The 14515-nt window shown below is 50.2% G+C and overlaps 1 protein-coding gene across 1 annotated transcript in view; it reads left to right on the top strand.

Annotated features, from left to right (window-relative positions):
• LOC117640166 (protein escargot) overlaps positions 1–5982 on the top strand; it is a 29259-nt gene extending 23277 nt beyond the window's left edge. The window contains exon 2 of the mRNA XM_034376447.1: positions 12–5982. Within this exon, the coding sequence (XP_034232338.1) occupies positions 12–1288 (1277 nt within the window). The 3' untranslated portion in view covers positions 1289–5982. The remainder of the gene's footprint in view (positions 1–11) is intronic.
• The last annotated feature ends 8533 nt before the right edge of the window (positions 5983–14515 follow it).

The following is a 14515-nucleotide window of genomic DNA, read 5'->3' as shown; positions in this document are numbered from 1 at the left end:
GTGTGTTGCAGGCTACGAGCTGACAGCGCTACCCTTCACGGCCTACCTCGGCCACCACCCCACGCTGCCGCCGCTGTCCCCGGGCTCGCCCGCGCCCACCTATGCCACCCTGCAGCCGCCTTCGCCGTCCTCGTCCACGCCGAGGCGGTGCTTCACCAGCACGGGCGCGCAGCTCTCGCTGCCGCCCAAGAAGAAGGACATCTACCGGCCGTACTCGCTGGAGCCGTCGCCGGGGTCCTCGCCGCAGCCGCTCGACGTCCGGGAGGAGGACGACGGCCCCCGGCCGCCCTCGCCGCGGCACCAGTACGTCGAGGTGACGCGGCCAGAGCCCCAGCGGGCGCGCCCCATCACGCTCAGCATCACGCCAGGCACGCCCGTGCGGCCCATCCCGCTCGACCCCATGAGCTACCAGACGCTGGACACGCGGCCGCCGCCACTCAGCCTGAGCACGGCGGCGCCGGACGACCTGACCGCCGCCCACGCCATCCTGGACCTGAGCTCGTCCACCCTGCCGTACCCGCCGGCGCGACCCGCCAGCCCCATGCACCACCAGGGGCTGCACCTCCACCACCACCAGGAGGAGGCCGAGCAGCCGCACCCCCTGCAGCACGAACAGGAGAAGCCGGGCACCAAGGGCGGCAAGACCGTCTCCTACACGTACGAGGCCTTCTTCGTGAGCGACGGCCGCTCCAAGCGGAAGTCCTCGTCGTCCGAGGACGAGTGCTCCAACAACACGGACAAGAAGGGGCGCTACGTGTGCGGCGAGTGCGGCAAGCGGTACGCCACGTCCTCCAACCTGTCGCGGCACAAGCAGACGCACCGCAGCCTGGACTCGGGCTCGGCGCGCCAGTGCAACGTGTGCGGCAAGGCGTACGTCAGCATGCCCGCGCTGGCCATGCACGTGCTCACGCACCAGCTGACGCACGCGTGCGGCGTGTGCGGCAAGCTCTTCTCGCGGCCCTGGCTGCTGCAGGGCCACCTGCGCTCGCACACGGGCGAGAAACCGTACGGCTGCGCGCACTGCGGCAAGGCCTTCGCCGACCGCTCCAACCTGCGCGCCCACATGCAGACCCACTCGCAGGACAAGTCCTACTCCTGCCACCGCTGCCACAAGAGCTTCGCGCTCAAGAGCTACCTCAACAAGCACCTCGAGTCGTCGTGCGTCCGCGACGGCGCCAGCTCGTCCGAGGAGTCCTCCATGACGGGCTCGGTGGAGGAGAGCAACAGCTCGGCCTTCGCTGCCCCCAGCATGGTGGGCATGCCGTTCGCAGCGGCCTGCTCCGCCTGAACCACTGTACCGACTCAGCACAACTTGCCAAAGAAAGATATTTTGTAACTGGCTGAGTGAAATTACGCGATGCTCGCTCCGTCCCACTCTCTCTCTCTTTCTCAGAGCGTGGCCGGGCTTTCTTCATTCTCCTATATTGTGGCCCGGTCATTATTTTTTACAAATTTTATATACGTCTTTTCGCGGACAGAAGACAGCAAAGCCGGGTCCATGATTTGATGTTGTTGTCGAGCGAATGTGTGCATTTTATGGACTATAGCTTGACCGGTGATGCAGTGGTTTGTTTACCATGGTTTTGGAAGTTATTTGCTGAATTGATGTTTGACATTTTATTAGACTTGAGAGAAGCTAAATGGGATGCACGCTTTGACAAACCGTCTGCAAGGTTTGGTTAGAGATTTGTACAGGTTATTTATTTAGTCAAGTTTATAAAATCGTTTGTTTTTTATTGCGACTGGACGTTTATTTAAAGAAAAACTGAAAAGTTTTTAAGGTAAGTAACACCGACCAGTAGTCGGCTAGTCTTAATTCTTAGACAGTTTTAGTGAGAAGTAACACTTTGCTAGTCAGCGTGCATAGTCCTAGTCACTCACTAGTCGGGACCGAAAAGCATTTGGTTAGCATTGGCTACCAATGTCTTCACTTTTACCACGTAGTAAATTATTACTTACACAGCTCAGGTCCTACCGCGATGTAACATTCTGGGTGGGGTTATATTTAAAAATATACATGTTTGAAGTATAATATTATTTACACGGAATATTATAAGATTGATATGCTACGCATATAGCTCACGTAACTCCATGCAAGGTATGTTTACCGGCTTTCCTTACATTTTAGGGTTGGCTTCGAGAAAATTGCCAACACAGGCAGTGGTCTTTTGTTAGGTGATAACATTAGTGATAGACCAAAAGACTTAATAAGTTAAACATTTTTTCTTTTGTTTAAAGTTATTGATCTCCGTAACTTCAAAAACATTCCAAAATTTAGAGTGAACCGCTGCCTTTTATATTTTAAGTGTGTCGTACTGTTGAGGCTGTAATTGTATATATGTGTAATACCAAAAAATGCATTATTATTGTATAGGAATTAATTGAAGTTTATTTTATACCTATGAGTATGAAGCGTGCTGTGACATGTGTATTAGTGTATATAGGTGCTTTATGGCCATTTATAAAGGAAACAATTAGTCGTAATTTAAGTAGACTAGTCAAAGCCTAGGGAACTGGTGCAATATTGCCTTAAAATATAACATACGTTTATAAGAGAGTCGTAAATGAGAGTTTTGAGAAAATGGCTGAATGCAAGTTTGATTGTGTGCTGTGTGAATGTTATGCATACCAAGAACTAAATTATAACTTAACATTTTCATTTGTGTTTTTCTTGAGTTAACTATTCTTTTCACCCATGCCAGTTCTGAATAACTGGGAAAACAAACACTGATATTTGCTCAGCTATCGCCTTTTCTATCTCTCGGAAACGTTTGATAAATATTCACATGAAGTTATTTATGACTAACTTGTATATTGAAACCAAAGAAATATTTCGAAATTACCCTATCTATTGGTGAAGGGAACAAAATTCTCCCATAATTAAATGCATGCAATTGACATCGAACTATCATATTACGTCCTAGCTTGCTCAGCAACATGAACAACTCTAGTCCAACCGCTGTCTCTTTTAATCAGAACTTCAACGCCAACACAACATTTATCTCGTAGTTGGCCCTCCCTTCTTCTATTCCTGTCTTTCTCTACGGCTATCCCCTCTACTTCTTTCTCTTACTGAACGGGGTTTCTCTCTCCCGTCTGGTTATCCCTTTCTCTCGCCTTCTTCGCAGGGATGCAGCTGCGAGTGCCACGAGCTTGCATCGTGTGCGGAGAGATCCTACTCTTCCTCTTTGCTTAACTTTGCACTGGACTTTTCCCCAGTTGCTCGTTCTTTCTATGGCGCTCAACGCTCTTTCTAATCTATAATATCTGTTTTCTTTGAGTTTTCTATTCGTTATTGTTTTCTTCCTTGACTCTTTCTTTCGAGGCTCTTGTACTTTCTTCATTCACGATTCTTGAGTCTCAAACATCTCGTATTTTCAATTCTATCGCTTCACTTTCTTCTTGGGAAGGACAATTATGGGTTGCAGCTGGTTGAAAAGTCTTAAGTCAACAGAACGCGTTTCTATGTGAATTGCATGGTCGTAATAATGGGAGGTGTAAGTCTATTCATATTGTTTCCCCTTTAATCGGAACTAGCTGTGGTAAGTCCCAGCGAGTGTATAATCTAGTCATGATATTACTCTATCCAGCGGCAAAGTGCTTACATAGATAAATATTTATTCGTAGTTGTATATTTGATATTATTGTGAAGTTGCTTGAATGAGTGCGTGCATGTGTTTCCTGGTCAATTTCGAGTCATTTTATGTGTTATCTAGTCAATTCTAAGTGAAAAATTGGGATCTTTCAAACCAAAAGAAAACTGTTATGCAGTTTCTTTTGTTTGAACTGTGTCAGTACAATAATTGTTAAACAATGTTCATTGGTTGGCCCTGTTATGTTATGGTAGCGTTAGCTTTATTTTATTGTTATTTTGTTCATAAAATTGAGAAACGACCTTTCTTTGTGACCACCATTCTGTTTGGATTGTTGAGAGATGTTTAATTTTGAGAGAATGAAATGTTAAATTTGATAGCAATCAGAATTCGTTTGTATGTAAAACGGGTCTTGTTGCATAACATTTTTGTCACATTTTGTGAGTTATTTTTTCAGAATTTTTTCTGGCTTCTCGGGTCGGTCACTTGAATGTACGGGGCTAATCTCATTGTGCCGAAGAAAAAAGTTAAATCATTAAGTCGTTTTCATGTTCATTTGAATCAAAAGCTTATGTAAATGCTGATTTGGGTTGTTGTTGGAAGTTTTGCACTATGAAATCATTTTTTAATCAGACTGAGAGCTGAAAATGTACCATCTGCTCTGGCTGTTGAATTATGAGTCAATTAATTTACACGTTCAATTACGCATGTACAACATTGCGAGCGTCTTAACGCAAGCTACTGTTGGCATGGTCTCTGCTACAAAAATGTCAATTCATGTCTTGTTTGTACATAGAAAAAAGTGTAAGTAAACATAAATATGTTGTAACATCAAAAAGATAGTGTGAAAAGGTTTCGGTGTATAAAAACGTTACACAGCTGTGTTTGCAAGCAATAAATTAGAGCAATAACACTGTTTATTTCAGCAATAATAATCTGTTTAATATTATTTGTTGAGCAATAATTACAGGAGATCTGGTCGTTCCATCTTCGTACTCCAGTGCTCCGACCGCACGAAATGCCGGGTATTCGAAAGCAATAAATTCGTAGTAATACGGGCTACTGTACAGAGCATAATACTCTTCAGTGCCCAATACTTGTAGCAATACTACTTGTAGTAATAATTCTAGTTCATATTTACAAAATCGTGTAAGTTTTACAAAAAAAAAGAGACAAATTGCAAAAATGAAAAAAATAAAAACTGATGAGTGAGGAATACATCAAATGGGAGAATGGACGTGTACCTTTGAAACTATGCACTTTATTCGAACGTATTGGAGCTGCAGAATTATTCCTTGGAGGAGTGTGGCAAAGATTGACTGAAAATGACATTACTTCTTAGCTATTACGTAACTGATATTGAACATATAATTATGTGATTGTCAGTTTGTATGTCCTGTCATTCAAAATAATTATGTACATCAGTTTTTCGTGTTTCTTTTAACATACCACTCAGATACTACAATGCACGAAATGACTTGAGCGTCACTTAAGTTTCATTCTCAAAAACTTGGTTCAAAACATGTGAACAAACCGATGCTTCGTCTTGTGATGTAACATTTCCTTACAATGGTCGGCAAATTTCGGCTTGGCCTGGTCATGGTCGCTTTTTTAGTCTTGTGTATCTTGCATCGCTCTTCAATACTTCAAACATTGTCAGACACCAAAGTTAGGAATCTTTTGTTGCGTTTTGCTAGTGTGTGCTACCAAAAAAGGTATATTAGAATAATTGAAAGCCATTTGTAAAGCTGATGTTTCAGAGTTTAGGTCCCTAGTGGAGCAAAATAGAGTTTTGGTAGTTGGCACCAACCTTGATTGGTGATTTGCTGTCGTGACAATGTCCTGAAGGCAACACAATGCAATTATTCAATTATGCTGCCAGCACAATTTGTGCTTATAACGTGCTTAGAGCAATGCCGTTTGAAAGCATTGATGCCATACTGAACCAAAGGCATTAATATATTATATAGGAAATAACGTTTTTAACGCAATATGTATATATCATGACTAATTGATTTCAATTCGATAAGTGAGTGTAAATCTTGTCATATAGCATTATCTTATTTGTCTGGTGCATAACAGTGCCAGAATAGCAAATTAAACATAAACAAATTAGCAACTTTTCCTCTTACTAGTGTTTTGTTCATAGAGCATTTCTCACATTTCATTACTTTTCCTGTATTCCGGTTTCTATGTTTGCTGAGGACTGATGCCATTCTTTGTCTGTCAACTGTATTGTATATTTTGTGACTGATATACGAGTTTTCGAACAGTTTTATTTATTTAATAAATGAATATGATTCATACCCAACTGAAATGACTCGTTTTATTAACCTGAAATGTAAAGCATTGAGCGAAGTGTCACCAAAAGTGAGAGAATAAATAATTAATTAACTAGAAACTTCAAATTTCTTATTTTCTACAACCAATTGAGCTCTTCTGCTGTCGAGCTGCACACTTACACCGATTTCTAGCAAAGTAACGGCCTCTTTTTACCTGACACAAAATTCACTTTAGCTTTGTATAAAAATATGGTGGCCGGAGAGGCCTTTCTTCCACACGGCGAAGGCACTGATTACGACTTTAGATAGCAAATGACTGATGGAGATGGGGGTCATTTGTCGCGCCGGCAGAACAGTGGCAAGTGTTCACGCTAACGCGTTGCCCTCCCAGGGCGCACACCGCAAACATGATTGCACCTTGGCCGTCCCGGACGGACAGCCAAATCACAGCAACAACGCCAAGCTGCGAGCGTTTCCAACAAAAACAGAGGCATGAATAAAAACAACAACTTCATGCGTATGCCGACTATTTGACGTCCAAACTGACAAGCGCCGCTAATACAGCGTGAGTGTTTGGGCAGAGCCAGGCAGAGCGACAGCCTGTGAGGGAGAGAGTGAGAGAGGATGAGGGGAGAAACGGACTATATTGAAGTTCCCGACACGTGCTGCCGTTCGACAGACAAGCCGTGACGTCTGAACGGACGAATGAAATCACAAACCGGAGGCATAAGAAAAAAATAAAGACGAGGAAAAAACTGAATGGGACATGCCATCGTTGAATTATTGGATTGTCCCTCACTGAGTCCGTGGCAACGTGCGGTGGACAGCAGCCTGGATAAAACAGAATGGTGGCTAGATAGATGGATAGACCATCCCCCCCCCACGGGGCACATGATAGGAGCCGACAAGTGAGCACGGGAAATAGAATTAGGTGGGCGAAGTTTGAGGCAAGTGCCATGGCCGGAAAGGAGGAAAGGGAAGACTAATATAGCAAACGGACAGCACACGGCTTCCAGTAAACGCCTTGTCCAGTGGTTCGGAAGGCCGTCGAGTATGACAAAAATGCAGCCCCTGCTGACCAGGGTGGGGTGGGCGGAAAAAAAGCAGCCCTCTCCGCAGTTAATCATTCAATCGGGCGAATGGGGCCTGGCGGCCTGGTGGTCCCGAGGGGACTTGTGATGCGACCAACTTTTTGTTTCTGCCATCGCCAGGCCTGTCTCCGTTCCTCCGCCACACCAATATGAAGGTTTTGTCGTCGCGGGGAAATATATGGCGCCGAGTTCCGTCTTGTTTTTCGAGGTCAATCAGATAAATCGGGACCGCCGGGGACTAAGTCGGGTGATCAACTTTTTACTCGAATCGTCCCTGTCGTGTGCGTTTTTTTTTCAGTCCGCGAGCTTTGCATATTATTTCGTCTTGTCTCTCTTTTCTTTCTTGGACGCGTTTGGAAATTGGGTGTGCCAGGCAGAAGAAAGCCTCCTGTTGCTGCGAGACCGAAAAAACGAGACTCGCGGTGTAAATGTTTGATGGCTTCCGTGCGGGGATGGCCACCCTAGGCTGCCGTAGGCGGCCACTGCGTGCGCCCAGCACCTCAATATTGCAGCCGGCAACAAATTGTCGGGCAGGGCGTCACGGGCACGACCGGCCACCGCCGCTAGTTGGTGAATCCGAAAGTGATGGGAAGTGATCCGATCGTCGCCCACACCACGTGGCAAGCAGACGACGGTCGCGTCGGCGTACGTTGGTGTCGCAAGAAAGGCCCTGACGTCGGACCGCTGGCCAAAGTCAAACACCACACGAACACTGAAGAAACTGCAAACACGTTGTGACATCTTATTTTCAAAAACGGATAAAACCAAAGGGTTCTTGTTCCATGGATAAAACCACCTGCTTGATTTGAGAACTTCATAACAGAAGAACCATCCCGATTCAAGGATGTCCATCTGCAGAGTCTTCTGGGCACCCGATGGTTCCGCCAAGGTAGGTAACCCCTATGAAACGCCGCAACTCCCTAGACGAAAATCAAAGCTGTCCTCCAAGAGACCCGTCATTGCGTTGTTTGTTGTTCTTTTTGCGTACTACTCTACGCGGACCACTCACGCCCACGTGATGCCCTTCCCTCGCGGAAGTCGTTCTTGATTCAGCGCAGCTATTAATTCCAAGTTAGCGCCGCGTTTTTCGCGTGTTGCGCCACGGTTGTGGCACGTTGTGGCACGGTTGTGGCACGGTGCGCGTCTCGCGGCCGATTTGTCACGCCTAATGTTTGGTTGCCACTCGGCAGGCCGCGCGCGCTTTCCGAAAGGCAATTCATTCCTGCTTTGGCGAGCATTCTGCCGGCACAGCAGACTGACTCCGAGAGTCACTTTCGTCCCTCTGTCTTTCTTGCCCGGACAAGGGAGGCCACATGGGAGCGAGAGAGACAGAGCGATCGAGTTAGGTCCGCTGCAGCCGTTTGTAGGTTGGCCGCCCTGCAATTGGCGCGGGAAGGAGCGACAACACAACGCAACTGTACAGCAGAGGGGAGGTCCTTGTGGCGTGCGCACCTGCAGCGCCCCCGCGCCAGCGCCGCCACCACAATGGCACAAAACTCGCGCCGTTTGAAAGTTGCACAGAATCTCGGCCATAAAAGCCGCAGTGATCCAGTTTCGGGCAAGGTCGAAGGCACGCCGAAGGCACTCGCCAACAAGCGGCAGCGCCACAGCGGGCTGAGAGTCGTTCTCGTCGCTCTCTCGGAATCAGTCTGCTGGTAGCCAAACTTGCCAGCGAAAGGCAGCGCTGGCGTCGTCTGCGCGTCGCCATGCCGAGTGCGTAATTTGTTCTGCTTTGTTTTCGGCGGCGGTGGTAAGCCCGGCCAGAAAAAGCGGGGGAGGAAAGATTCCGGCTTTACGGCGGAAAGTTTGAAAACGGGCCGGCAACAGGGTGCGACACTGGCCGGGCCAGCCCGGCCCGCGCGGCCAGGGGTTTATTTCGGCAAGTTATCTGGTTTCAAATAACTTTGGGCCGCGGCGCGTCACGCTTTTACTTTGACGGCGAGGGGCGCGGGCTGGTGGAAGGGCTCAAATCTTTCTCCACTCTTTGCCAGGCCGCCCCGCCACTCGGGCTCCGCGTATAAATTAGTGCTAAATGTCGCCACGACCCTTCTGTATCATCTCTCCGCGATATTGGGTTACGATAATGGAAGGCCGGGGTGAGTAGTTGGAGGGTAGCGGGCTGCGGACCGTGTCGAACAGTCACGTGGTAGCGGAAAGAGTCCCTCCGGCCAGTCTTGTTTCGCTTACGGGAGGACGGGAGTCTCTCCCCTGGAAATTGAACCAAATTTCCGGCGGCTGCAGTCGTGCATGAGCTGGCCGCTCTCGCGTGGGTGAACGCGGAACGCGCCGGGCAGGGGCCGAGCTGCTGTTTGGGACAGGACGGACAGGGTGGCGACAGTTCGGGAGCAGTTCGGGACACTTCGGGGACAGTTTCGGGCTGCGCTGTCCGTATGGCACGTCGCTCGCATCTGCACACGGCTCGCCACGGCCCGGCGACGCATCAAGAAGTCATAACATAACAAGGACGGGCCCTCCATCCCCTCTTTCTTTCGCGTCCCTCATGTTGAAGCTTACAAAAGTTTGTTCATTTGCCCGCCGGACGGCCGGACCGGAAAGTGTTGTACCGGAATTTCAGCACCAGATGCCCAGATGGCGCGCTAAGCGGGGCCGCGCATTATTTTGGCCATGTGCGAATGTCATGTTCAGAGCAGCTTGTTGTGGAGTAGGCCGGCACGCCGCGCCGCCACGCCATCGCCGCATCGCAGCGCTGCCACCCGCAGGCCTTGTCCGATATTGATACCATAATCAGCGAGCTAGCCTGCCAGCGCCGCCCAGCGGGTCATCAGGGCCGTTTCATTGCATCCAGCCGAACAAAAATCAATCCTCTCGGCGTCACGGCGGCCTGCGACAAGTTTCCAAAAGCTGCTTGACTTGCTAATGACGTCACTGGGCGGGGCGGTGTCAAGCAACAAGCACGCGTGGCCGCGACCGGGGCGGCCGGGGCGGACTCTCAGACCTCGATTTCGTGGCCCCGGCTTTTCACGTCCCGAGGCGATGCCTGCCACGGCGCGCCACTATACCTGGAATCTCACCAGATGGCAAATTAAATAATGTACGCCAGTGCAGGAGGGTGGGAGGGGAGCGGGGTGGGCGAGCCTGCCTCGCCGAGCAGACGGGCGATCTCCTGGGGCGCGGCGCGCACTGCGCTGCTACTGCGCGGAGTAAGGGGGATAGAAATGTCACTGATGATGGTGAGTGGTGGCGCAGCACAAGTGAGATAGGAGTGTTATTTTGTGTTGTTTTTTTGCGTCGAGAGGTTGGTTGCCCTCCATTCCAAGTCGATGGCTTCATATAACCACCAAACTGGTTCATCCCGTTCTTGACGTTTGGGTCTGAATACGTGCCAGCACAGAGAGAAAGCGTGCTATAGTGCTGCTCCGTGGTCTGATTTCTTTTTCTCGTTACCCAAAATTCCTGGCTGTAAAAAATAATGACAAGAATTTTCTCCGTAGAAAAAAAAATTTCTTCGAAATTGATCGGAAACTTTGTTTTGTCTGAACATTTAAGAAATATTGGAAAACATAATATTTCACGGGTCTGGAGACCAGCCCTGAATGGTGACATCAAAACTCATTCCAAGTCCAAAAATATTTTTTAAACTTTTTTGGTTAAATGAGAGTGCTGCACATTTTTACGAGTGTCCGCCAGTCCACCGATCCACCCTGCCCGTGTTTTCACTTATTATGCCTGATGGGTCCACCGAGCCCCACCCAAACTAGATCGCTCCACCCCTCGATCGGACTGCATATGGTCTCGCCGTGCATGCGTACTACGTGCGGAACTCGTTTTCAAATGCATGTGTGTGTGTCTGTTCGTCTGTCTGTCTGTCTGCGTGTCTGTCCGCCTGCCTGAGTGCGATTGCACTGCTCATCTCCCCAGTAGCAGCCCCGTCAAGAGTGTCGATGATAATTAAATTTAGGGACGCACATAGTGGTAGTGGGGGGAATAACGGTGGACGGCATAAGGCTGGCGAAAGCGGCACTGGGATTTATGGCACGGGAGTGCGCTCCAGGTGAGCAAGCAGGTGGTCATCTTCTAGGGTTGCCTCTTTTTTTCGCGTCGCGCGGTGCGAGGGGAGGTAGCCAAACTAGCCAGGCAGGTGTGCCCGGTAAGCGCGCGCAACAGTTGGTGGCACACCTATACAAAGGCACGCTGCGTGCGCTCGCGCGTCCGTCCAACAAAAGGCAGCGACTTGCAGCGAGGGATTGGCTCGCCGTCTCTCTCTCACCAACAGGGAACGCACCAGGAGTGCGAGTGAGACAGCAAGCGGGCCTCGGTGCGTCACTTTACCGAGTTCACTTCCCGAACGGTATTTCGCATCGCGTCGTGGGAATTCGTGAGTGGTCTACTCCGCGGGTGCGGTACTGACCGCGTATCGAAGACAATGCCGTGCACACGATAATGATCAAAGGCACGCAAAGCTGCGTTTCGACGCGGGGGGTTGGCAACGCGCAGCGCGGCGCTGTGGCTCGACCTCTCAATACAACAATAAGGCTCTACAGAAGTGGTACCAACGTAACGACACGTTGGCGTGTGTTCGCGACGTGCAGTGCAGGTCAGCAGGTGGCCGTTTGACGGACTATCATAATTACTGCTTTCAGATTCTGCGTATTTACTCGTGTCTCGCAGGCGTACTCGTGGGAGCACACCACTTTGAGGGTGAGCGACAGTGACCGTTTGCGTGGGATATGACTGAGGAAGTTTGAGAAACTTTTTGAGACATGTAAGAGTCTCGAGGTAGACTGGATACTGAGGAGACTGGAGAGGCTTCATTGACCGGCAAGACTAGAGAGATTGGAGAGATTCGAGCGACTGCGGTGTCAGGCGGCAGCAGGAGACAGTCGCGGTGGAGGGAGCCTGCGCGGACGACTAGATGGCTGCCTCTGCTCGCCCTGCTCCTGCGGGACGCATCCAAACACCTCGTCTGATGGCCTTTTCGAGTAGCTGTTGAGGGGAGCGGGAGAGGGAGGGGATCGGGGGTTACAGGACGGTCACGTCTGAGCCGCTGGTCCGACAAGGGCAGAGGGAGCCGTGTCGTACTAAGTACATTGCGAGGAGCAGCGCCAAACTTAGCCGTTTTGACGCGCGTTGAGTCCTCTCCCAGGGGCCGTGTCTCTCGAGCAGCCGGAGGAGGATGGGACGGGGCCTGCAAGAAAGGAGTGCGATATCCATCCCAGGGCAACGAAACGCCGACCTCCGAAAACCAAACCTTGACGGCAGTCTGCGGTGTGGTGTCCTCGCAAAAGTTGTTGATCTAAGGGCAAATGTGTCACCTTCCCAGTTGTAAGGCCATTCTCTTCTCAAACGATCCTGGAACACCATAACCCTCAAGAAAGAGTACGCGCGCATGCAGACGGTGTTTGTTTTTCTCCAGCGCTGAAATTTCTCATCCTCGCGAATCTCACCCCAGAGGGTGTGGAACGCGCAGCCCACCCTCCCCGACGAAGCGGACGAGACGAGGTTCGGGGAACCTGACAACAGTGCTGTTGTCAGTCACAAGACCGGCGAGCTATTCGCGGAGGCTCAACAGGCTCGCCAGAGGGGAACTTTGAGGGGAGAGGGGAGAGGAGAGAAAGAGCGAAAGAGAGAGAGAGAGAGAGAGAGAGAGAGAGAGAGAGAGAGAGAGAGAGAGAGAGAGAGAGAGAGAGAGAGAGAGAGAGAGAGAGAGAGAGAGAGAGAGAGAGAGAGAGAGAGAGAGAGAGAGGTCAGAATGAACAGAAAGAGAGAGTTTAAGTGCCATTCATGTGCCCTCCCTGATGAGCTCAGACCGTATGAGAAATCGTGACGCCAAGCTTTCAAGCAGTGTCGATGCCACGGCAGTGCATTGGCTGTCGGGCTTCCCCTGTTCCTGTCCGCCCCCGTGCGTCCGAGGCTCGTCTGGAATTCCGGGGGATGATCGGAAGCATTGACACTCCTCCGGCAGCTCAGTACTAGAAGTCCAGGCTAGTGGCCTCCCTCACGCCCACTTCGTTGTTCGCAGAGAAATCGAGGGTAACCAACTCCACGGACTATAGAAATTTCAAAAATCGGACTGGGAACGCAAAACGATTCGATCATTCCTGGTAATGAGATTATAGGCACTGTCTAGAAAATAAGCAGCGGTAAAATCACTGTCAGTTTTTATTTCTGTGCTAGATATACCAGAGTCTTCAAAGTCCACTGACAGTTGCCGGCGGCATGCATTCCGCAGGGCGGTCCCCTCCGGAAGGGTAGCGGTCGCTACATTCACGCCTCAGACTCCCCAGACCAGCATTCCTCGCAGAGATTCGAAAGGGGGAGGGGGAAGGGACCGGCATTGCTTCGGCGGTTCACGTTATCAATCCCATTTGATGAGCTAACTGCCCCTTCCACCTCTGCCTCCGCCACCACCACGGCAACCGCTGTACGGAGCCCCTTCCCTCTCTCCGCCACGATGCCCCGGGGAGTTTTGCACGCAGCAGGCAGGCACGTCATACGGCACATCATCTTGTCTGTGCTGTTGCTGCATGTCTGCGCTGTTGCTCGTGTGTGTGTGTGTGTGTGTGTGTGTGTGTGTGTGTGGAATGGACTGCAGCGAGCTGACTGAACCTATCTACCAAGAGACAATGGCTTCGCCTGCCTGCTGCTCTGCACCTATCACGGTGAAGCGGCGCAGCAGCGTACGCCCTACGCCGCGAAAAATTCCAGTTGCCAATTTGGCAACACCGCGGACAAATGGGAAATTATGGTGAAGCGTTCGCCCACAAACAAATAAGTAAGCAGAAAAATTCTAGTAGTTAAAAACTTGAAGAATTGTTTGCCTTATAAAATTTAGTTTAGATTTGTAGTTGGCTTCAGTTGTCGACACCCGGACATGCAAAGTAAATGTTGAAAATGGATTCATCTCTGAACTGTAAACATTATTTTGGCGGTGCACTGGTGCCGTAATAAAAGCAGCTGATCGTACCTGCGCTACCGCTGCGCTGCCGCGCTCTCTCTCCCTCCCCGATCGCGTGTCGCGCTCGTGCGCACTGACCACCCCGAGCGCGCCGCGCCGCGGCACGTGTTGGAAATGGAACGGGAGGGGGGAGGGGAAGGGGGGTCATATATGGGGGAAATGAATCGAAAAGGGAAAGTAGGGGAGCAGCCCGGTCCGGTGCAACGGTCGAATGCGCTTACCCGTTCAGGTCTAGCTGCTGGCTGCAGACTTACGATTGAAAGAACGAAACCCTCCTCGCCCAGGGGTGTCTTTACCGTGAAATAGCCATGCGCGGGACGCATTCAACCTCCCTCTTTTTTCAGTTTTATTTATTATGCCGATCGGCAGGTCGGAATCGGACTATAACAAAAAGAACGAGAAAAAAGCTTATTGTTCCCATCTAGCCATGCAGGATGTTCCGCTTGACCATGTCGTCCGCCAGCCGTTTCTGCTGCAGATTCGGAACCGACGCTAGACCTGGCTATCCGCCGCCGCCGTCCAGCTCATGGCTGAACACCGCCAAAATCGAGAAGCCACTCAATAAATCATTTAGCGAGGCAAAAAGCGATATCCGAGCTAAGGGACTCGGACTCGCCCCCCGTTTGCCTTGTT

Source organism: Thrips palmi, unplaced genomic scaffold (assembly GCF_012932325.1).
Source record: "Thrips palmi isolate BJ-2018 unplaced genomic scaffold, TpBJ-2018v1 HiC_scaffold_12, whole genome shotgun sequence".
NCBI classification, from domain to species: domain Eukaryota; kingdom Metazoa; phylum Arthropoda; class Insecta; order Thysanoptera; family Thripidae; genus Thrips; species Thrips palmi.
Note: the sequence above shows the minus strand (reverse complement) of the source record. Positions and strands in the feature narration are given on the sequence as shown.